Source organism: Nannospalax galili, unplaced genomic scaffold, assembly GCF_000622305.1.
Source record: "Nannospalax galili isolate Female #2095 unplaced genomic scaffold, S.galili_v1.0 scaffold22, whole genome shotgun sequence".
NCBI classification, from domain to species: Eukaryota; Metazoa; Chordata; class Mammalia; order Rodentia; family Spalacidae; genus Nannospalax; species Nannospalax galili.
In genome coordinates this window covers 621,380-644,694 of record NW_008347230.1, presented here as the reverse complement: position 1 = coordinate 644,694, position 23,315 = coordinate 621,380, and the positions used below count along the sequence as shown (strand labels likewise).

Sequence of the window (23,315 nt, the reverse complement as noted above, 5' to 3'; positions counted from 1 at the left end):
CTCTTTTTTAAGATATTAATATAACCTTCAAGCACACACATGTCACACTGAATCACATTTGTGTGGACCGGTCCTTCTTTCATTCAGACACACGCTGCACCCACCGTTCTCACTTTTGGGATCCCTGAACACAGACACAGACAATACACAGAACAGAGAATTCCTTGGCGTGTGCTCCTTAACTCAAGAACTGAAAGTACAGAGTGGGAGGGGAGCAGCCAAGCCAAGCTCCCTACGCCATCTTCCCCACTCCAGACCACTCTGGTCCTTAAGGCCAGAGTGTCAGAACCAGGGGCCTCTGGGCACGTCTGCCGCTCCCACTGGTTTCCAGAATACAGACTTACAGGTCCTGCACAGGCACAAATGTTCAGATGGAATGTTCCCAGAACAGGAAATGACTTACAGACATTAAGACCAAGACAAACTACAAGACGTCCTTACCTCCTGCTGATCTGAGGAAATGGGTCTGGGGGCAACCAAATCCCGGACGAGCCCCCAAATGTTGGGTCCCCCAGTCTGGGGTACCCAACGTCCACGGAAGGTTGCACCCCAATAACTCAGTCCTCAGACCAGGAGATGCAACAAGCAAGAGGATTTAATCGTTTGCACAGACGGGCTCCTGCCTCAGAGAGAGAGAGAGCAGCAGCCCAGAGCTCAGCTTACAGGCTTCTTTTAAAGGCAAAAACCACAAGCCACAAGTGGCAGAAGTGGGGGCGGGGGTAGTTTCAGGTAAGCGGCAGAAGTGGCAGAAGTGGGAGGGGGAAGTTTTGGGTGATTTCCATCTTGTGCACGGAGCATGAAAAGGTCTGCTCTTTCACAGCAGTTAAAATTATTTACATCTTACTTCCTTGTACAGTTTCCCAGAATATTCTTCTTTTGGTCTGGGGGGACTTGGTTTGATTCCATCAAGATCATTTTGCTGTGATTTTATTTTTATTGACATCTGCTATTTTGTTATATAGATTTTTAGGTGTAATGGAATTTAAAAGTTTTTATTTATTTATTTATTTATTTATTTATTTATTTATTTTTTGGTCTTTTTGAGACAGGGTCTCCCTTTAGCCTCAGTTGTCCTGGAACTCACTATGTAGACCAGGCTGGCCTTGAACTCACAGAGATCTGCCTGCCTGTGCCTCCCAAGTGCTGGGATTAAAGGCGTGCAGATAAATATGGGTTGAGTATCCATTATTGGAAGTAATTGAAACCAAAGTTGCAAATTTCTTATTTTTGTTCATGTTTCACAATATTTGCATAAATACAATGAAATTAAAGATGGTGTCCAAGTCTGAATGTGAAATTTACTAAAGTTTCATATGCACATAGTCTGAAGGTGATTTTATACCTTATTTAAAAATTACATTTATGGGGCTGTGCCACAGCATGTGTAGAGGTCAGAAGCTACCCTGCAGATGTTAGTTCTCTTCTTCCACCATACCCACCTGGGGATCTAACTCAGGTCCTCAGGCTTGGTGGCAAGCACCTTACCCACTGAGCCATCTCACTGGCCCTTATACTACATTTTTAATATACTTACAGTTTGAACCTAGGTGCAAGTGAGGTCAGCTATGGAATTCTCTACTTTTGGTGGTGTGTTGATGCTCAAATGATTTCAGAGTTTGGAGCATTTACTTCAGATTTTTGGTTCAAGAATGCCTAGGTTTTGCTCTGCTTTTAGAGACAGGGTCTCCCTGTAGCTCCAGCTGGCCTGGAACTCACTATGTAGACCAGGCCGGCTTTGAACTCACAGAGATCTGGAGAGGAAGAGGTCTAAAGGGAGGGAGAAGAACAACAATACAAAGTAATTAGAGAAAGGACAAAAACAATCTCCTGTTCTCTCAGCAATATATATATATATATTATATATATATATATATATATATATATATTAATAGTAAGATTATAGTGGGATGTGGAGACACACGCCTTTAATCCCAGCACTGGGGAAGCAGAGGCAGAGTGATCTCTGTGAGTTCAAGGCGAGCCTGGGCTATATAGGCCTCCCGGCTCAGCTGGGGCTATAGGGAGACCCTGTCTCAAAAAAATAAAAAAAGTAAAATTACTGTCTGATATATTAGCTACTAGGCATGTTTAAACAAGCTGGACATAGTGGTTTGGTGCATGCCTGAAAATCCTAGCACTTGGAAAGCAGAGCCAGTAGAGTTGTAAATTAGAGGTTAGCCTAGGCTGCAGAGCGAGACCATCTTGAGCAAACAATTATAATTAGAACTAAAAATTCAATCCCTCATTTATGCTGATTGCATTTCAAGTGCTCCCTAGCCATGTGTGACTGACTGGTAGTTGTGGTAGTGTACAGCACAGAGAATGTTTGCATAGTTGGAGAAAGTTTTTTTAAAAAAAATATTTTTATTTTATGTGTATGAGTGTATTGCCTGCATGTATGTAAGTGCACTCGTGTTGTGCAATGTCTATGGAGGTCAGAAGAGGGTGTCGGATCCCCAGGAACTGGAGTTATGGACAGTTGTCAGCTGCCACATGGCTGCTAGGAATCGAACCTGGGTCCTCTGCCAGAGCAGCCCATGTTCTTAACTGCGGAGCCATCTTTCCAGCCCCGGAGAAAGTCCTTTTGAATAGTGGTGGTCTGAAGCATAGGTTTTTTTTTTTTGTCTTCAAGAATTTCATAAATGTATTTTGATCAGATCATATTCAATCCCCTTTCCCCGATTCCTCCCAGATCCACCCCCACTTTTCTACCCACTCAACTTTTTTTTTTTTTTTTTAAATAAGGATTTTTTAATGCATTGAATCCAGTTGTGCTGCCCATATACTCTTGGGTGTGTGGCCATCACTGGAGTGTAGTCCACCTACCAGGGGCCACATCCTTAAAGAAAACCAACTCTCCCTTTCCTAGCATCCTCATCTAGGGGTGGGACTGCACCCACTTCCTCTCTCCATGGTGGATTTCATCTGGCTTGAACTCCTAGGTCTTGTCCATGCTGTCACAACTTATCACCAGAGTTCTCTCTGGGTTTCTTGTGCTATCAGGTAAACCATATGACATATCTTAATGTACATTTATTATTATCATTGTGGTGGGGGGTAGTGACTTAAAACAAACACCCAATGCCTAGCTCTAAGCGTGGCTCAGAGCCTGCCATATCAGATCCCGCAGCATGCCCATAGTGACCGCTAGCTTTCGCCCATGCCTCAGGGGCCAGCAGTCTTGCCCCAGGTGCATAAATGCCAGGCCATTCTGTCCTTGAGTATGGCGCCATACTTCCTCGGTTAACTCTCCACAGCAGGCCCTGCCCCTTGGAGGAACTAGAACCCCTGGGGAACACAACACCTATGAGTTTGTATGTGGAACTGTTCTCTTGTGTTGGGAAAACACGCCCCTTGTCATCATCCACTACCTTTGGCTTTCTGCCTTGGGAGGAGGCCGTGTGATGTAGAAGTCTATTTAGGGCTGAGTAGTCCACAGTCTCTTACTATGTGCATCTTGACTAGTTGTGGATCTCTGTGAAATATAACGGAGGTTCATTAAAAAAAAAAAAAAAAAAAGATGAAGCTGGACATGGTGGTGCATGTCTTTAAACCCAGTACTCAGGAGGCAGAGGCAGGTTAATCTCTGTGTTTGAGGCTAGCTTGGTCTACAAGTTCCAGGCCAACTAGTACTGTATAGTGAGATCCTGTATCTCAAAGAATGGAAGAAAAAAAGTGAGAGACAACAAAAACTAGATGCTTAATTAGGTTTAAAAATAAAGTAGGAGAGGGCTCCGGAAGCGCTGTGCACGAGAAGATGGTGCTGGAAGCTGGCGATACGGAAGACGGGCAACTTTCCAGCTCCGATTCCTACATGACAGTCGTACCCAGCGACAGACCACTGCCAGTGCCGAAAGTGCTAGGTGGGGACAGTGTGCTGAGAGCTTTCCAGAGTACTGCGACAGTATGTGTACCAGTGTCACATTACCGGATTGTTAAAAGCGTGGATTCAAGTGAAGAGAGTTTTTCCAATTCAGATGAAGATTAGCTCTCTTTGGAAACGGAAATGACAGAAATGTCTTAATCCTCCTCCCAAAGGAGAGCCTTTTCAGTTTGGCCAGAGCAGTCAGAAAACAGCTGTTGCTGGAGGAAAGAAGGTGAACAACAACATATGGGGTGCTGTGCTGCAGGAACAGAGTCAGGATGCAGTGGCCACTGAACTTGGCATCTTGGGAATGGAGGGCACCATTGACAGAAACCGGCAATCTGGGACCTACAGTTACTTGCTCTAAGAAAGAGGAGGGAATCTCAAGAGTGTACAAAAGAACTAGACAAAGAGCTAGATGACTATACAGGGTGGCAAAAAACCAGGGTCGAAGGAAGAAGACAATGGGCAGGGCCATCTCAAACAGAAAAGGCCTGTCAAAGACAGACTAGGGGACAGGCTAGAAATGAACTATAAAAGACGGTATGAGATCACATAAGATTCTCAAGAGAAAGTGGCTGATAAGATTTCTTTCAGGTTACAAGAACCAAAGAAAGGTCTGATAGCCCGAGTAGTGAGGATAATTGGGAACAAAAAAGCCACTGAACTTCTGAAGGAAACTGGTGAAGTTGAACAGAATGGTAGTCTTTTCAGAATGAACCGTAGTCGAAGAAGAACACCAGGTGGGTTCTTTCTGAATCTCCTGAAAAACACTCCTAGTATCAGCGAAGAACAGATTAAGGACATTTTCTACATTGAAATTCAAAAGGAGTATGAAAATAAAAAAGCTGCTAGAAAAACAACACAGCTATTAGGGAAAAAAATGAAACAAACTATTAAAAGTCTCAGTTTTCAGGAGGACGATGATACATCACGAGAAACTTTTGCAAGTGACACAAATGAGGCCCTGGCTTCCACCGATGAACCTCAGGAAGGAAATGGGGACGCCAGGGTGGATGCTGAGGAAGCCATTGAGGTGGACCATCATCACGATTTGGACATCTTTTAAGCACATTTTGGACATTTTAAAGAATAAACCTTTCTAAAATGACATCGTAGCAAATTTTTCTATTGAAGTTGCTTTACTTTGCACCTAATCTAGAGAAAGGAGAGCTGTTTCTTGTTTTAAGTAAAAAGCTAATGTATGTGGAGTGGAATGTCATTTCGGGAAATGATTAAAGGCAACTGTATCTGAAAAAAAAAAAAGTAGGAGAGATGGCTTAGCAGTTAAGAGCACTGACTTCCCTTGCAGAAGACCAGAGTTTGATTCTCAGCACCCAAATGGTGGCTACGAACCGTCCTTAACTCCAGTTCCAAAGCCCTCTTCTGATCTCCTTAGCATTGCACGACAGAGGTGCACTCACATACGTGCAGGCAATACACTCATACACATAAAATAAAAATAGTAAATAAAATTAAAAAAAAAATAAAGTAGGAGCTGGTTGTGGTGGCACAGGCTTTTAATCCCAGCACCCAGGAAGCAGAGGCAGGCAGATCTCTGGCCTAGCAGACCAGCTGGGACTATAGGGAGACCCTGTCTCAAATAAATTAAAAATAAGTAAATAAATTAATAAAGTAGGCAGAAACTGTCCTTTTCAGAACATAGTGTAACTATAATTTCTTTGCTCTTGCTGAGATGCATTAAACAGTGATAAACCTATGTCATCATTCATTTATTCTCAAATTGAATATTTTTAATTTGAAGGATGAAGAAGATGATGATGATTATGTTGATGAAGGGGAGGAAGAGGAGGAAGAGGAGGAAGAGGGTGAGTTACATTAACTACAAACAAACTCTAAAGATACAGCTATGTTGCATGGATTGTTACAGAGTGAGTCTATCATGAGAATTATTAGCACTCCCAGGCAGATAATACCTTTTCACATTTGCTCTTAAGTTCTCTTTATCTAGGTCTTTCAAAATAATCTTTTTTTTTTTTTTTTTTTTTTTTTGGTGTTTTTGAGACAGGGTCTCCCAGTCCCAGTTGGCCTGGAACTCACTATGTAGCCCCAACGGGCCTGGATCTCACAGAGACCCCCCTGCCTCTGCCTTCCAAGTGCTGGGATTAAAGGCGTGTGCCACCATGCCAGCCTTCAAAATAATGTTTTAAATTAAGAATTGCTTTGTTGTCTCTTAGTTTTCTGACCTGTACTTCGTGATCTGCCCACAGAGTGCATAGAAAACTGTCATTATTTACAGATTTCTGAGTCTTCTATGAAGTCTGTTTATACACTGACATTGAAAGAGATTTCACTATGAAACAGTATGATTAAAAATGTGGTGCACGCCTTTAATCCCAGCATTTGGGAGGCAGAGGCAGGTGGATCTCTGGGAGTTTGAAGCCAGCCTGGTCTACATAGTGAGTTCCAGGCTAGCTGGAGCTACTGGGAGACCCTGTCTCAAAAAGATAAAAAAAAAATAAATAAAAATAGAAACTTTGTAACTTAGCTGGGCGTGGTGACAGACACCTTTAATCCCAGCATTTGGGAGGCAGAGGCAGGTGGATATCTCTGAGTTCAAGGCCAACCTGGTTTATATAGTGAGTTCTAGGCCAGCTGGGGATACAGGGAGAGCCTGTCTCAAAAAGACCAAAAAAAAAAAAAAGAAACCTTAGCAACTTAACAAATACTCATTTGGAAAATTAGGTATTTTATACATTTACTTCTTTCAGATGAAGAAGGTCTTCGGGGAGAGAAAAGGAAACGAGATGCTGAGGATGATGGAGAGGAAGAAGATGACTAGACCCCTTTCAGCTCAGATTCCCTGGCGCTGCTGGCGTGCAGTAGAGTGTCACATCTCTGTTCCTTCCTGTATGATAGCTGTCCCTCAAAAGATACTGTGTAACTTTTTATAGGAAAAGTGTGGTTTTGCTATTTTTGCCTTATCATTCCGATTAAGATTTACTAGTCTGCTAATCATAATGTAAGTAGAAAAGAATTTTCATGTATCCTGTTGTGAAATTCTCTAGCATTGTATTTCAAATCTTAATTTTTCTAATCCATGCTTACTGTATTAGACATTTTTATCCCATAATTAAAACATGATTGCTTTTACACAGGTGTAGTTTGGTGCATTTCATTCATGATGTTTTAAAGTTATTTATAAATTAACAAATTATAGTCAGCTATAATATGAAATGACAATAGTCTCTTGAATGATAAAGGTGATTAATATTTTAGAGGTGATCCAGAAGTCTTTAGTTTGCAGGTAATGTTTTGGGGGTGGGGATAATATTTTGGGAGTGGCTTTTTCGTTATATAAGTAAGTTGGACAGTAGGCACAGAATACTAAAGGTTCTATTTAGTATAGTTCATGGGTTTGGGGAAGCTCAGAATGTTCAGTGATACAGCTCCAGGCTTTTATGGTGACTGAAAAGATTTTATTTTTGAAGGAAAAGTTGCTTATGTAAGGTCAGAGTCATGCATGGAACATGTGTTGAGGCTGTGGATCATGCTGGCCAGCAGTCGTGTGTTCTTTAGGAGGGCTGTGAGCTCTTCGCAGCCATTTCTCCATTCCTGCTTCTCTTTCCTACCAAAGACAGCTGGCAAAGTTGTGGGTCCGCAGAGAACTTTGCCTTAAGTGTCACCTACTTTTTTGGATCTGTCTTCTTCTTCTTTTTTTTTTTTTTGGTGTCTTTGAGAAGGTCTCCCTGTAGCCCCAGCTGATTTGGGACTCGCTATGTAGACCAGGCTAGCTTTGAATTCACAATGATCCCCCTGCCTCTGTTGCCTAGGTGTGCGCCACCATGCCCGGCAGATCTGTTTGTTTTAAACAAGTGTTAGAAATGGAATATTTTTTGGGATCACAATATGAGTATTGATATAGTATGAGGAGATATGTGTCTTTCTTGTTGATAGTACATAGCATTGTATTAATAGGACAGAGAAACAGCAGCACTAAGGTATGTCTGCTCAGAACGATTGCGATTGCTGCTGTTGAATATATTCTAAGTGGAACCTTTAATTGTTCTTCCTGTAGTTTTAAAGCATTATTAGATATAGCATTTGATTGGAACATAGTAGGCAGTTGGAGAACTGTTTGAAAACTAAATATTAAAATTGAGATTATTTCAGGTGGTGTCTTAAAATAGAAAAAACATTTGGGGTAAGTAATATGTGCTTGCTTGTATGGCTACTAAATAAATAGAAAGGGTAGACAAACGCATCTCCCTTTTTGTTGTGGAGGCTCCATGTTCAAGGCAAATGATCTGGTATTTTAAAACAAAAAATATGAGTCATTTGTAGAGAAACTAAAAATGTTTGCATAACTGAATGAAATAAAACACTTGTAATAAATTTAGTGGAAGTACTAGAATCTCTAAAGAACTAATGTTTTTCTCCCAATTTTAACAATTGGAATGCCTGCTTTTAGTCCCTAAGTTCTCATTGCACACTATGCCAGATTGAAAAAAAATGCTTATTTTTAAAAGGAAATCTGTATATTGACTTTTTAAAATCAATCATAGATTGTGTAATGAAAATTAGAGTTCTTTGGTTTGAAAAACAACACATAGAGCCTCCAGATAACTTTCAAGATTTACTTAGCTTTGTTGGGTAGTATATTCATGCAAATAAAGGGTGGGTTTTATGTTTAGAAGTTTTGGATCCTGTTTTAATGCTCTTTGTATGGTGGTATGTATATAGTGAGTTAAGTTCCTTAAGAATTTCTCCTTAAAAACTTCAAAGTTAATAATACTTTGTGCAGTGTTTTAAATAAAGCCATGACAGTGTTAAAAATTAACAAAGGAACACAGTACTCCCAATCTTTTACTGTTTTTTGACACTTCTCTTTTTTTTTCCCGTGACTGCTGTAACTTAAAAGTTTTTGAAACTGAAATTGCTTCAAATAAATTGAAGATTTGTGATAATTATTAGTTTCAGTGTTTGACATTTACTCTCCAGCAATACCATTGGCTGCTTTGAAGAAAACTCTTCTATGTAAACTTTTTCCAAGAAGCAAAAAATTCTGGATTGGCTCAGATTTCTTTTTGGAATTGTAATTGAACCAGGACTATACTGCCTATAGCTGAAGCAAGTATTCTCTATAAAGTGATTATAAAACCATAGTATGTACATTGGTTTTTCTAAAATGAGCACAAATTCCATTTGTACTATATTGTTTCTCTTCAGAATCTTTTTTGTTCTTTGTTTCTGAGACAGTTTCTCCTTGTAGCCCTAGATAACCTGGAATTCACAATGTAGACCAGGCTGGCCTTGATCTCATAGATATCAGCCTGCCTGTGCTGGGATTATAGACCTACACTACCACCATGCCTGGCTCTTCAGAATCTTCTGATAGTATAAATACAAATATGTTTGAAATTCTTGTTTATCTTGAAACAAACCATAGATTTTTTTTTTTAATTCTCAGTTTTGGGTGATCTTTAACATGTTTCATTTGTAGACAATTCTGGAATGTATTTTATAAATTTAAGGCATATGTATGAAGTTTGTGTGATTTTTGTTTGTCTTAATGCTTTTTAAAAAATTCAAAGGTAGAAATGTGTGGAGGCAGGAGGATTGCCGCAAGTTCAATGTCAATCTGGACTGCTGTATGAGATCCTGTCTCAAAAAAAAAAAAAAAAAAATTCAAGTTTTTTCTTCCCTTAAAATGATAGAAGCCAGGTGTGGTGGCACACACCTTTAGTCCCAGTACTCTGGAGGCAGAGGCAGGCGGAGCTCCATGAGGTCAAGGCCAGCCTGGTCTACAATAGGGAGTTCCAGGTCAGCTGGGGCTACAGGGAGACCCTGTCCCCCCAAAAAGGAAAAAGAATGGTAAATCACAGTAGAGATTGTGATTCAGAACATGCCTAATTATTGTTTATTCCTTGTTCTGTTTTAAAGGGAGGCTTTGGAATACAACATTAATGCTAGTTGCTGGAAATTTCTCTATTGTCTTTAGTGCTGGATTCAGTGATATTCTGCAGGTGTTGCTTAAAATAGCGTTCTACTAAGTGCCTGCCTTTTCATGTACTAATCAGTCTCGGAAGTGGGAACCTGGCCTGGGTTCTGGCCTGGGCAGCTACTTGTGTTACTAGTCTACTGAAGAGTCCAACTTGAAGGAGAACAAAAGGGAAATTTCCCACGAAAGGGAAATTGCAAGATAGGCTTTTATCCCAGGAGTATTTTTTGTTTTACTGTTGTTCCTGGGGATCTGATGCCCTTTTCTGGCCTCTGTGGGCATTGCATGCATATGGTGCACTTAAATACATGCAGGCGAAACATATACACATAAAAATAAAAAATTAAAAAACAAAACAAAACAAGGACAACAGGAACAGAAAACAGAGGACATCACCTCTTAAATGCAGCAGTCGGAGGTGAAGTGCTTTTAGCTATGTTCTTTTCCAAGAATATTCTGAGTTAAAATTAACCCATTTCTTCAGTGTTAAGGATCTATTTGTAGATGTAGTAAAAATCTTCCTGGATAGTGTTATCAGTGAGAATTTTTTTCAAAGCCGTCTATATTGGAATGTGGCAGGAACCCCTGGCAGGGTTCTGGGCAGCAGTCTCAGTCCGGGAAGGATTACTACTGTAGAACTAAATTAAATTCCTCCAAGGCTTTTCATTACAATCCACTGGGGGCAAAACCACATGCCCTACACTTCACCACAATAGATTGTTTTAAAAAAAAATTTTTTTTTGTCTTTTTGAGACAGGGTCTCTCTGTAACCCCTGAAACTCGCTATGTAGACCAGGCTGGCCTCCACTCACAAAGATCCGCCTGCCTCTGCCTCCCAAGTACTGGGATTAAAGGCATGTGCCACCACGCCGGGCTAAATGTATTTTAACATTTTTATGTGTATGAGTGTATTGCCTACATGTGTGTGTAAGTGCACACGTGTTATGCACTGCTGGCGCAGGTCAGAGGGCGTTAGATTCCCCTCTGTCATGTGAGTGCTGGGAATTGAACCTGGGTCCTCTGCAAGAGCAGTCAGTGCTCTTAACCACTGAGCCACCTGGCCAGCCCCGACATTAGACTTTCGAAACAACACATCATGACATTTTTATTCAAACGCTTAAACTGACAACGATCTCCTGGGAGAATATGTAACAGTTATCTGTCCTTGTCCTTGGGAACGCCTAAAAATTTAGCTCGATTTCCCCTAATCCCAAATCCCTGAGATACATTGTTTTACTTTGCTTTTTTTAGGTGCTAATTTTTACCACAGTGCTCTTCTGAGATTCTGGAATCTCAGTAGTAAGAATAGGATGTGAGGGAGAGAGCATAAATACGACTTGAAATTAGAGAATTACTTCTTTGCTAGGGAGTCTAAAAAGCCGCTGAACACGTTACAGTGTGCTCCTAGGTTGACTTACGGACACGAAGCAAAGTTTCTGCAAAGTCAGAATCTTAGATTTCAACAAGAATTTAAAAGTTTGAGGTGGAAAACAAAAACAAAAAAAACCCTCCTAAACAGCTCAGGACCCCAAGCTCCAGAATTGTGAGACAAGGATTCTTTCAAAACAATCGCCATTGGGCCAGAAATGCCGCAATGCCGGTCACGTGAGGCAGCAATGCGCCCCCGCCCCCTCGCCGGCTGAGTGCGCAGGCGCAGTGGGCTGGCTGCGCAGCGCTGGTTCTGCTCCATCCGCACCCGCCCGGGTACTGAAACGCTTCCCCGATCCTTTTTCGCCTTTTGTGTCTTGTAACCTTTGCTTTAAGTAAATAGCTGCTCTTTTCTAAGTTAGAGCCGCTCTTTCTAAATTCAAGTACTGAATTATTCTAAAACCCCATATTTAAAAATACCGTCCGACTATTCCGGAGTGGTAAACAGCCGCGTTTTGTACGTTTCCAAGAGGTGAAAGAATTTAAAAAGTTTTAAAAATTTATTGCATTTGTGTATGTGTGCGCGTGCGCGTGTTCTCTCGCCCTGGCACACCAACCCCTTCAGTTCCTACCAGGTGTGGGCCCGGGGTCTCGGCCCTACTCGCTGATCTTCAGTCCTGTTTGTTGCTGAGCCCACTGGCTTTTCTCTGTTTGTGCCAGGTCTGCTTCAATTCTCACTTAGATGCACTTCGTTCAAGGAACTTCACCTCTTGTCCCCAGAGGGTTATTATTTCACCTTCCTATTCCTGTTTTCCCTATCTTAAAGCGGGAAGTGCTGCGTTGGTTAAGTCGAGCAACCAGTTACTCCGAGGAAAACCACTGAAAAACGACAGTCCACACATAAAACCCGAATTTTATGTATGTGGGATCTTTCCTTATGGGAAACAGTGGTTCCGTTGGGGAAATTTTGTGAAGGCCAGTTGCAGGATTAGGACTTTATTTTTTTTTCTTTTAAGACAACGAAATATAGTTTGCCAGAAGTATCTATTGAGGCAAAGCTCATCAAATTCTACTTTTATTAGAATCAGTAAGTCACCTCTCAGAATACTTGCTTTCATTTGTTTTATATTATCGGAGTTTCTTTGGAGTTGTGGGAAGTGTGGAAAAGAATAATTGAATTTTTACAAAAATTTTATTTATTAAAATTAAAAAAAATTATGTGTATTTGTTTATTGCCTACATGTATTTAAGTACACCTGTGTTCTGCAATCCCGGAGGAGGCCAGAAGAGGGCATTTGATGCCCCTGGAACTGGAGTTTCGGAGGTTTGTTAGCCCTCATGTGGGTGCTGGGAATTGAATCCAGGTCCTTTGTAAGAGCAGTCAGTGCTCTTAACAACTGAGCCATCTCTCTGGCCCGGAATAATTGAATACTTATATGCAATTTTTTTTAGTAAATGTATCAAAGCACAGGTACATGTTTCTATAAAATGAGCAATTGTTTGTATTCAGTAGTATTAATGTGAGCAGTTTCTCTGATATTTTAATCATTTTCACAAAACAGTAAAACGGCTGGAGAGATGTCTCAACAGTTAAGAGCACTGGCTGCTTTTACAGAAGACCTGGGTTTGAATCCCAGCACCCACATAGTGGCTAACAACCATCTATTAACTCCAGTTCCAGGGGATCCAATGCCCTCTTGTGGCTTCTGCAGGTACTGTAGGACATGGGTGCACTTATGTACATGCAAACATAACACTCATAAAAAAGTTTTAAAAATTTGAGTAAAACAAAAGTCATTAATTCATTTAAAAATAGAGATGAGGAAGGCTGTGCATGGTGGCTTATGATTATAATCCCAGCACTAGGAGGCTGAGGTAGGAGAATCTTAAATTGGAGGGCAGCCTGGGCACATAGCCAGACCTGTCTTCAGAGGGGAGAGAGACATAAAATGTCGTTTAGTAGTAGAGTTTCTTCATGCACAAGCTTTAGGTTTGCTCCCCACTGTGGGAGGGAGGCGAATGATAACATACCTGGACTTTAAGACCACCCCCCCCAATTTTTTTTTTTTTTTTTTTTTGGTCTTTTTGAGACAGGATCTCCCTGTAGCCCCAGCTGTCCTGGATTTACTATGGAGACCAGGCTGGCCTCGAACTCACAGAGATCTGCCTGCTTCTGCCAAATTTTTATTTCTTTTTTCTTATTCAGAAACATTTTAATCTTAAAGAAAAAAACAACCCAAAATGAACAAAAGCCCCAAACTCCTTTGCTCCTTTTCACAATGGTATACATCTTAACCATAATTTAGAAATGGTTACAAAACAAAGGATTTTCAAATGCATCTTCTCTATGTTATTAAAAAATAAAAATCATGTTGTGCTTTTCCAGTCTTCAATTGTCAGAAATATTTGCCCCCAAATAAACTATTGTATTTAAGCCACACCACCCAAGAAGAAAAAGAAAAGAAAAAGGAAAAAACAAAAATTCCCAGAAAACAAAAAAGTGCTAATACCATTTTATTGGAGTCTCACAGATTGACATGACCCAAAGTCGTGTGTTTTCTTTCAATTTCCAGTTCTCCTTTTCACAATATGAACCAACTGAATATTTGCTCTGGAAGGCATAAAATGTATCAAACAGCTACCTCTTTAAAAGATGCCTGAAATATTTTAAATAATTTTTTTGTTGTTTAAAAGGTGCAAAAACTAAAGTTAAGAAAGTGATTTAGTCTCTTTATGAATCCACCTACATGGTGGCTAACACCTGTCTGTAACTCCAGTTCTGGGGGATCTGACACCTTCTTCTGACCTCCATGGGCACTGCATGACACAAGTGTACAAGTCTTTACAGTCCAAGTTTGTTTATACATACTGTAGCTATCTGTTTCTCTTAGATTCGCCTCCAGTGGACTGGCCATGATTCAAGTGGGAATACAGCAGTACATGAATTGGGGCTAGTTATTTGGGCTCTGTATATATTCAGAGTCAATCCGTGACTTCTAACTAGTAGTGCTATTTTTTTAAGAGAAGCCAAAGTTTTCTATTGGAAAATAGCATTTTTCAGAAATGAATATATATTTTTTGACAGAGCAAAAAGAGGAGTTCCCCCCCTTCTTATATTGAGAAATTGTGTTTTCAGCATTGTTTGGGTGCTGCTGAAATATTAAATAGTTACTAACAGTGAACTTGACAGTGACTTTGCACAGCTGATAGGACGCTGGGAAGCTACTTGCTGAGAAAGGAGTTAGTTCCATCTGGCCTATGCCACCCGGCCAAAGCACTACTTGCAGAGCCTGTGATACACCTACTTTTCATTTTGTCTCATCTCTTTTCCTTTCCATTACTCTTCTTTGTCAGTTTTGAGATTGTTGTGGAGATCAGGGGCAAATAAGAGCTTATGGAAAGAAGCTGCAATGATGAAATAACAGTTTTGTGGTGGTCTATAGCGAAGGCATTGTCCTTAATAAGAAAATGCAGTGTGCTGAAGTACTATCAAGCTTTCACTCACAGATGTTTCTCACTATTCCTACTTTACATGACTAGACTTTCTTTTTAGTTTTCAGTCTTTACAGGCCATTTGCAATGAACAGATTGAAAAAATAACAATGGGGAGTTATATACAAATCATTTTGCAGCAAGGAAGCATATAGCTATCATCAAAGGCATCAAATGTAGACTATCAAACTTTTGAATAGCTCTGCTTAAGGCACCTAAGTACTAGAAAACAAAGGTGAAAAAATTTCACAACTCTATCCTCTGAAGAACAAAGTCTGAATAAACCAAGATCGTGAGCCAAGAAAGAAACAGCAGGTAGAGAAATGGCTGAGCTGACGGCTTGTGCTCAGGAAGCTCAGAGGATGCCAGAACTTTCATTTGCCTGATTCAGTGAAGGTCTAACTTCCTGTTTCACAGGGTTTGATTATGTTACCACAAAGCCCATACATTTTTTATGTGACATGCAGAATTAAGGTGTGCTAACTTTCCAGAGTCTAAACCAGGTGTTGATTTACTAATTTGTAGGGAGGTTGTATATTTGCATTGACTATAGTTGCCTTGTTCCACCTTTTAGACGAGCACTCTGTAATGAAGATACAATACTAGCTAGAATGCAAGTCATAGAAGGATTTAACATTTTCCTTAGAAGCCTTATTGAACAAGGAAGAAGAAATAGGTAAAATTAATTTTAACAATATATTTTATTTAACCTGGGGGCTGGAGAAATGGCTCAGCGGTTAAGAGCACTGGCTACTCTTGCAGAGGACCCAGGTTCGAGTCCCAGCACCCACATGGCAGCTAACAACTGTCCGTAACTCAGGATCCAAGGAATTCAGTACCCTCTTCTGACCTCCATGGGTGTTACATACATGCAGGCAATACACTCATGCACATAAAATAAAAATTAAAAAATAAAATAAAAATAAGATATTTTATTTAACCCAACAAATCCAAAACTTTATAATTTCAACATGTAAACAAAGTAGAAAATTATCACTGAGGTTTTTTTGGGTTTCGTTTTTGTTTTTCACACGTCCTTAAAATCTGGAGTGGGTGGAGTTTTACATCTCAATTTGAATTAGTTGCATTACATTTCAAATGCTCAAGTCCCTAGGCAGAAGTCTATGATGTTCTATACCTAGGAACAGGTAACTAACCAAGTAGCCAAACTAATGACCAGATGGCTCTCTGATGATCATAAAATCAAAGTAGAGATCTTTTCTAGACTTGACAAACATGAGGAACCTGATCCTTTTTAATAAGTTTTAGTATTTGCAATTCAGTGTGTTTGTCTTAGCAATTCTAGATTAATCTGCCAAATTCATTGATTCTATGCAATACACTTTTCTCTAGAATTAATTTTCTTCTAGCAAGTAGTTTTTTTTTGTTTTGTTTTGTTTTTTGGTCTTTTTGAGACAGGGCTTCCCTGTAGCACCTTGATGTGTAGACAAGGATGACCCTGAACTCACAGGGCTCTGCCTGCCTCTGCCTCCCCAGTGCTGGGATTAAAGGTGTGCACCACCACACCAGACCTCGCAGATTTTCTTTTTTTAATATATTTATTTTTCAGTTTTTGGTCTTTTTGAGACAGGCTCTCCCTGTACCCAGAGCTGTCCTGGAACTTCCTATGTAGACCAGGCTGGCTTTGAACTCACAGAGATCCGCCTGTCTCTGCCTCCTGAGTGCTGGGATCACAGGCAAGTACCACCATGCCCAGGTTTAACCTCTTTTTTCTTTTTTTTTTGGTCTTTTTGAGACAGGGTCTCCCTGTAGCCCCAGTTATCCTGGAACTCACTATGAAGATCAGGCTGTCCTTGAACTCACAGAGATCCGCCTGACTCTGTTTCCCAAGTGCTGGGATTAAAAGCCTGCGCCACCACGCCTGGCTTTTATCTTTTTTTTTAATGTCTTGTTACATTCACTTCAAACTCCTCAGTCTTTGATTTCTATATTCCTAAAAATTCACCCAACCAGTTGCTTTCTTTCAGCACATTAATACTATCTATGTCTGAATAATTTTATCAATGATGTATCTTTAAAAAACAAATAGTAGCCGGGAGTGGTGGCACATGCCTTTAATCCCAGCACTGGGGAGACAGAGGCAGGTGGATCTCTGTGAGTTCAAGGCCAGCCTGGTCCATATAGTGAGTTCCAGGCCAGCTGGGCCTACCAGGAGGCCGTCTCAAAACAAAATGAAGAAAAACAAGAAAAAAAAAAAATAGCTGAGTGTAGTGAGGTACATCTGAACCTTTTCTCAAAACAGCAACAAGGATATCCTTTATTAAAGCAAAAGATTGCAGTTCTAAATCATGTGTTTTCTCAGCAGTTCTTCAGTGTTCATGACCTTGATATTTTGTTTGTTTGCCTTTTGTTTTTTGAGACAAGACTCTCAAGTAGCCCAGGCTGGCCTTGAATTTCCAGTAGAACCAAAGATAACTTAACTCCTGATCTTCCTGTTTCCACCACCCATATGCTGGGATTACAGGTTATGTGCCACCATGCCCAACTGACCTAGAAGCTTTTGAAGCTAATTGAGACTTAGCTGTTTATGTCGGTTTGAGCTGGTGCTTTCCTGTTTTAGTTCATGAATTACTATCATGATCAAAATTCACATTCTCAGATTTTTGCTTTAGGACCTTGTGATGGTTAGTGTTCTCAGCTTGGCAATTGTCTTTATTACCATAACTGACATGGGAAAATTCATGTTAATTGTGGGTAGGACCTAGGCTGTTTAAGAGGAGAGCACCTCATGCTAGCGAGCGTACGCTCCTTGCTGTTTTTTCTGACTGCAGACTCATTTGATCAGCTGCTTCATACTTTTTTTTGTAACTTTTAAAAAAACATGTATTTTATTTTATTGTTTTATGTATGCGAGTGTATTGCCTGCATGTATGTGAGTGCACCCGTGTCGTGCAATGCCGTGGAGGTCAGAAGAAGGCTTTGGATTCCCCTGGAACTGGAGTTAAGGACTGTTCGTAGCTGCCATGTGGGTGCAGCCCTGCTTCATGCTTCTTGAAGTCAAGATTCCTTGACTTCCCTGAAATGGACTGTCACATTGAACTGTGCACTGAAATCAACTCTTTTTTCTCTTGTCTTTGTCAGAATATTTTTATCACAACAACAGGAAAAGAAACTAAGACAGACCTGTTTAAACTGAACTTCTGCATCCTTCCCACATACGTGTGCTTCCTATTCTTTGGCCACTTCTTGCTTTGAGGTACATAAAATGTTCCAAGTATTATACCTTAAAAGAAAAGAAAATCAGGGCTGTAGAGATGGCTCAGTGGTTAAGAACACTGTTTTTTTCTTGCAGAAGACCCGGGTTTGAATCCCAGCACCCACATGGCAGCTAACAACTGACCGTAACTCCAGTCCCAGGGCATCCGACAGCCTCTTCTGACCTCCTTGGGCATTGCATGACCTGGGTGCACTTACCTACATGCAGGCAGTACATGCATACACATTAAATAAAAATAATAAATACAATTAAAAAGAAAGTCGGCAAGTTCGTGGAAAGGAGCTGCCATGAGATTACTCTTCAGAAAGGGCTTTATGAAGGGAGAGCCATAGGGAAAGGGAAAGCTTTATGAAAGCAAAAAAATATAATCTGGCCTAGAAGTTGGAGAGCATTGGAAGAGATAGAGCCTCATATCACAGACAGCAAGATGGGGCCTTGAATGGAAGGAGGGGAGAGAGAGAGAGAGAGAGAGAGAGAGAGAGAGAGAGAGAGAGAAGCTTCCTTTCAAATTCAAGAACAAAGGGGGTTTCTGACTTTTATAAATTCTTTATAATTCTTGTATGGCCTGGCCTTGTGCCAAAGACAAGTAGGACCAAGGACAAGTAGGACCATCAACTTATCTTGAAGCTATAAGGGAGAGAGAGGTCCTGCCAAAGCTACAGCACAGGGTGTTTTCTTATCAACTCTGTCCCAGAGAGAAAAGGTAGGGATGGTGAAGGGAGAGAGCATGCATTGTAGTGGTGCATGGTCTGATCTCTGAGGGAGAAGCAGCTAGAGTGCCTGAGATCTAACACTAGGCTTATCTTATACTTCCTGGTCCAGTCCTTAATTTAGCCATTTCTCCCAGGAGCCCTAGAGAATACTAATTAGAAGCCACACTTTGGTACTGATTAAAGTTATGCACCCTTTCTTGGCGAGAAGAACGCAGAATGAAGGGTGTCCTGGGTAGCCAGCCTCAGGACTCGGGTGCACCAACTCAAGAGGCTGAGTTTGTGTACTGGACCATTTATCACACAGGACAAATTATTTTCCTGACTTTAGATGCTTCTATATTGATCTCAAAATTCTGAACTTAGGATCTGGCAAATAAGCAAATTGGGGAGCCAAGTTGGTGGTGGCATGGCTGTAGATGGTAGAGCAATGGTAGCTGTAGTGGCTCTTGGCAGGAGAGAAATTCAAGCCAGCAAATAGCTGTTGCTTCTGTTTGCTGCACAGAAGCCAAAATGCTCACTCTTGGAGAGAAGATGGCTGAATGAGGCATTCCCTGGGCAGCTGTAGCTTTCAGGCCAGGGGTGCTGAGCAGGCTCCCAAAAGAATGAGTGTGTATGCTGGACCGTGTGCAGAACCTAACACAGGACGAATATTTTCCTGGCCTTATGTGCTTCTATATTGATCTCAAAATTCTGAACTCAGGATCTGAGAAGTAAGGAGAAATAAGTGGAGAGCCAAGATGGAGGTGGCATGGCCTTGGGCACTGGAGAAATGGTGGCAGTGGCAGATTTTGGCGTGGAGAGGAGCAAGTGTGACAGACTATAAGAGGATTAAAATGTGACTCCAGTAAGAAGATATCTCATCACTTGTTCCTCCTCTCCATGGAAGAAGATGTGAAAACAGACACCAAAAGTCCAACCAGATCCTTGACCATGAAAAAGCAAGCATTCATTCATCCATCTCCTTAAGCGAAAGTGAAACGTGCTTTTCACGTTCATCATGTCCCTCTAGTGAGAAATTCAAGGCGGCAAGTTGCCTCTGTTTGCTGCACAAAAGCCAAAATGTTTTCTTAAACACAAAAATAATCGTGTGAACAGTGATGGAGACAGGAAAAATAGCAAGAACCAGTATAATCAAAATTATGACCCCTCCTGTGAGCCTAGAACTGGGGTTGTCTTCCAGTGAGCTAGAACTGTGGTCCCCTCCAGTTAGCCAGAGCTGTGGCCTCCTCCGATGAGCTGGAGTTGTAGTTCTCTCCTGTGAGCCAAAGTTGTGCTCTCTTCCTATGAGCTGGGGCCACAGTCCTTATCTGAAAATCCGGGACAGTTTCCTCCTGTGAGCTGGAGCTGTGGTCCCCTTCTGTGAGCTGGCACTGTGGCCCCCAACTGTGAGCCATGGTTCCACACTCCTCTGGTGGTAGGCTGACAGTGGAGCAGATTGCAGGATGGAGGACTTCCTGATGTGGGGCAGCAGTTTCATCCTTCTCTGAGTGACTGTATTCCCCACAACATTCTCCCGTGAGGTCCCAAATTGGGCATGGCATGGCACTGCTATATTGGGCTTATGCTGGGACAGGGGAGATTTCTGTCATTTTTGTTGTTGTTTGTTTGTTTGTTTGTTTTTGTCTTTTTTAGACAGGATCTCCCTGCAGCCACAGCTGACTTGGATTCCCTATGGAGACAGGCTGGCCTCAAACTCACAGAGATCCACCTGCCTCTGCCTCCCTAGTGTTGGGATTAAAGATGTGTGCCATCAGGACCAGCTGGTTTCTGTGATTTGTAATTTCTTGTCTTGGGAGGACTTATTCTCAGGATAGACTCCCCACCTCCTTTGATGGCCAGCTACAGTCTTGACTCCACAGGGCACCAAGGCTTTGACATTGGACCTTTCCGTTTCCCAGACACCAAGAAGTCTTCCATCATTTTTCTATTACTCATCTACAGTTCCAGTGTACCTTCACCTGTGGCCTACAGAAAATGTAAATCACCTAATTGAACTTCTAAAGATAAAAATCATAGTCTGGGAAGTTAAAAAAAATTTTCTTTTCTTCGTTTTTTTGTTTGCTTTAGTTTTTTGAGACAAGGTCTCTCTGTAGTCCCAATTGGCCTGAAACTCATTATTTAGACCAGGCTGGCCTTGATCTTACAGAGATCCACCTGCCTTTGCTCCTGAGTGCTGGGATTAAAGGTGTGTGCCACCACACCTGGCAAAATTAAAATTTTTATTAAAAAAAAAAGCATGCACCACACACCTGACTCTTATTTTTCAAAAAGATTTATTTTTACTTTTATTTATGTATATGTGTGAGTATATGCCACATGAATGTGGTGCCTTTGGAGGTCAGAAAAGGGGGTTGGATCCCCTGGAGCTGGAGTTACAGGTGATTGAGATGCCCCACGTGGGTGATGGGAATCAAACTCAGGTCCTCTGGAAGAGCAGAAAGTGCCCTTAACCACTGAGCAATCTCTCTAGCCCTGAGTATTCCATTTTAATCCAACAGCTGGCAGGGTTCATTCTAATGTTCTATCTTTTTAAATTTGCACCTCTATACTCTGACAGGGAAAACTCTAGTTGTTCTTCATATATACACATATATGTGTATATATATATAAATTTAGAAAAATGTTAAAAAAACAAAAACAAAACAAAACAAACAAAAAACCCTAGAAAATGCTAGTTTTAGCTAGGTGTGGTGGCTCACACTTTTAGTCCCAGCACTCAGGAAGAAGAGGCAGGTAGATCTTTGTGAGATCAATGCCAGCCTGGTCTACATAGGGAGTTCCAAGCCAGCTAGGGCTACAGGGAGACCCTGTCTCAAAAAGACAAAAAAAGAAAAAGAAAATGTTAGCCTTGGGGCTTAGTGGTTAAGTGCAATTCCTGCTCTTGCTGAGTCCAGTTCCCAGAACCCACATCAGGCAGCTCACAATTGCCTGTAACTCCATCTCCAGGGGATCCTCTGCACTTACATGCACATACCGCTGTATAGACACACATGAATATACATAATTAGACATAATAAAAATAAAATCTTAAAAATGTTAATCCTTTTTAAAAAATTACATTTATTTTATATATTTTTAATTTTTAGTTTTGGTGTGTGTTTGTGTACCTGTGCCCCAGCACTCATGTGCAAGTCAGAGGACAACTCATTGGAGTCTCTCCTTCCAGCATGCTGATTCCAGGGATTGAACTCAGGTGGTCAGGCTTGGTAGCAAGTACCTTTACCTGCTGAGCCATTTTGCTGGCCCCTGTTGCCTTTATTTTTAATATACTTTGTGTGTAATGAATATGCTTTCCCTGTGCTGTGTCTTCCCTATGCTATCTTCTGACTGGATATCCCTCTGAACAGTTTGAACTGTAACACCCTTTGTCACCTGTCCTTCATTGCCTTGCCAGGACACTCCTCTCTCTGTATGGACACCTCCTTATGCGTCTTAGGCTGAGACACATCACTCCCGAATACCTTAATCTACCTTACTCACTCCATCTAATGTTTTTGGGAGTGAATTGTTCAGAAGGGAAGGGAAGGAAATACTTGAAGGAAACCAGAAAGCTAACCATGTAGCTACCTTGGCAGGAACATTCCAGATAAGAGAACAGGGTAAAGCCAGGTGTGGTAGTGCATGCCTTTAATCCCAGCACTCAGGAGGCAGAGGCAGGCAGATCTCTGTGAGTTTGAGGCCAGGCTGGTCTACACAGTGAGTTCCAGGCCAGCTGGGGATACGGGGAGACCCTGTCTCAAAAAGACAAAAAAACAAAAAAAGAGAATAGGCTAGAAGTATGGCTGGGGTTTCAGAAGGACATCAAGGCCATATGGCTAGAGCAGAGTGAGGCTGAGGGATGGCAATATTAGACAAGGCCATGGAGATGATGGAAGGAGTGGGATAAGAAGGTGGTGGGCCATGTGTGATGTTACTCTGACAATGGAAAGCGTTGGCTAGATGACCAGGATCATGAGAACTCTTAGGCTTCAGTGGGTTCATTATGGCTACTTTCCCAAGAACAGAGAGAAAAGCCAGATTACCAGTTAGGAGGTGGTTGCAGTTATGTGACTGAAAGATGATGGTGGCTTGGACTATGGTGGGGATGGGGGTGATTAGATGAGAAGGGACTTTGATTTGGGGAGTATACATTTATTATTTATTTATCTATTTCTTTACTTATTTATACATGCGTTTTTTTTTTTTTTTCCTTTTCGGACAGGGATGCTTTATTTCCACATCTAACCTGTGCCTAAAACCTGCCACAACCTGAACAGGTGCAGGTGCTGCAGAGCTCACTGGCACATGTAAGTGGTGGGCGTGCAGTCTCCGGGGCGGTCTCCAGGCTGCCCAACACTGGCCCAATGCAGGACAGCAAGTCCAAGAACGGAAGCCCCACTGAACTGCAGGTGGGGGCTCTGGAAACGCCACTAGCAGGAGTGAAGAGCCGCCTGGAGCCCTGTGGAGGCCCCACAGTGGACACAGTCGCTAAAACCCAAAGGAGAAAGTGAGAGCGGTGCCTCGAAGCTTCCACTGTGGCCCCAGGGGCTGAAGGCACGGAGCTGTGTCGGGATGGAAGAATCCCAGGTGCCATCGCAGTCCAGCGCAAGAAAGCACAGCAAGAACCCGAGCCCAGGAGGTGCTTTGCGAAGGGTGGCCTCGGGTCCAGGGCACCTACGGTGACACACGGTGCTGAGG

The 23,315-nt window shown here is 41.6% G+C and overlaps 1 protein-coding gene and 1 pseudogene across 5 annotated transcripts in view; both read left to right on the top strand.

Moving 5' to 3' along the window:
* Positions 1-8,793, top strand: part of Anp32e (acidic nuclear phosphoprotein 32 family member E) — a 29,528-nt gene extending 20,735 nt beyond the window's left edge. For 2 of the 4 annotated variants that reach the window (XM_029568604.1, XM_029568603.1), the window contains exons 6-8: positions 2,870-3,003; positions 5,631-5,694; positions 6,598-8,793. In XM_029568604.1, coding sequence (XP_029424464.1) covers positions 2,870-3,003; positions 5,631-5,694; positions 6,598-6,780 — 381 coding nt within the window. In that variant the 3' untranslated portion in view covers positions 6,781-8,793. The remainder of the gene's footprint in view (positions 1-2,869; positions 3,004-5,630; positions 5,695-6,597) is intronic. The other 2 variants (XM_008843738.3, XM_029568605.1) reach the window with 1 other exon arrangement.
* Positions 3,649-5,142, top strand: LOC103742664 (annotated as a pseudogene). Its single transcript, XR_001872699.2, has one exon. The product of XR_001872699.2 is annotated as a phosphorylated adapter RNA export protein pseudogene (transcript).
* Positions 8,794-23,315: the final 14,522 nt, after the last annotated feature.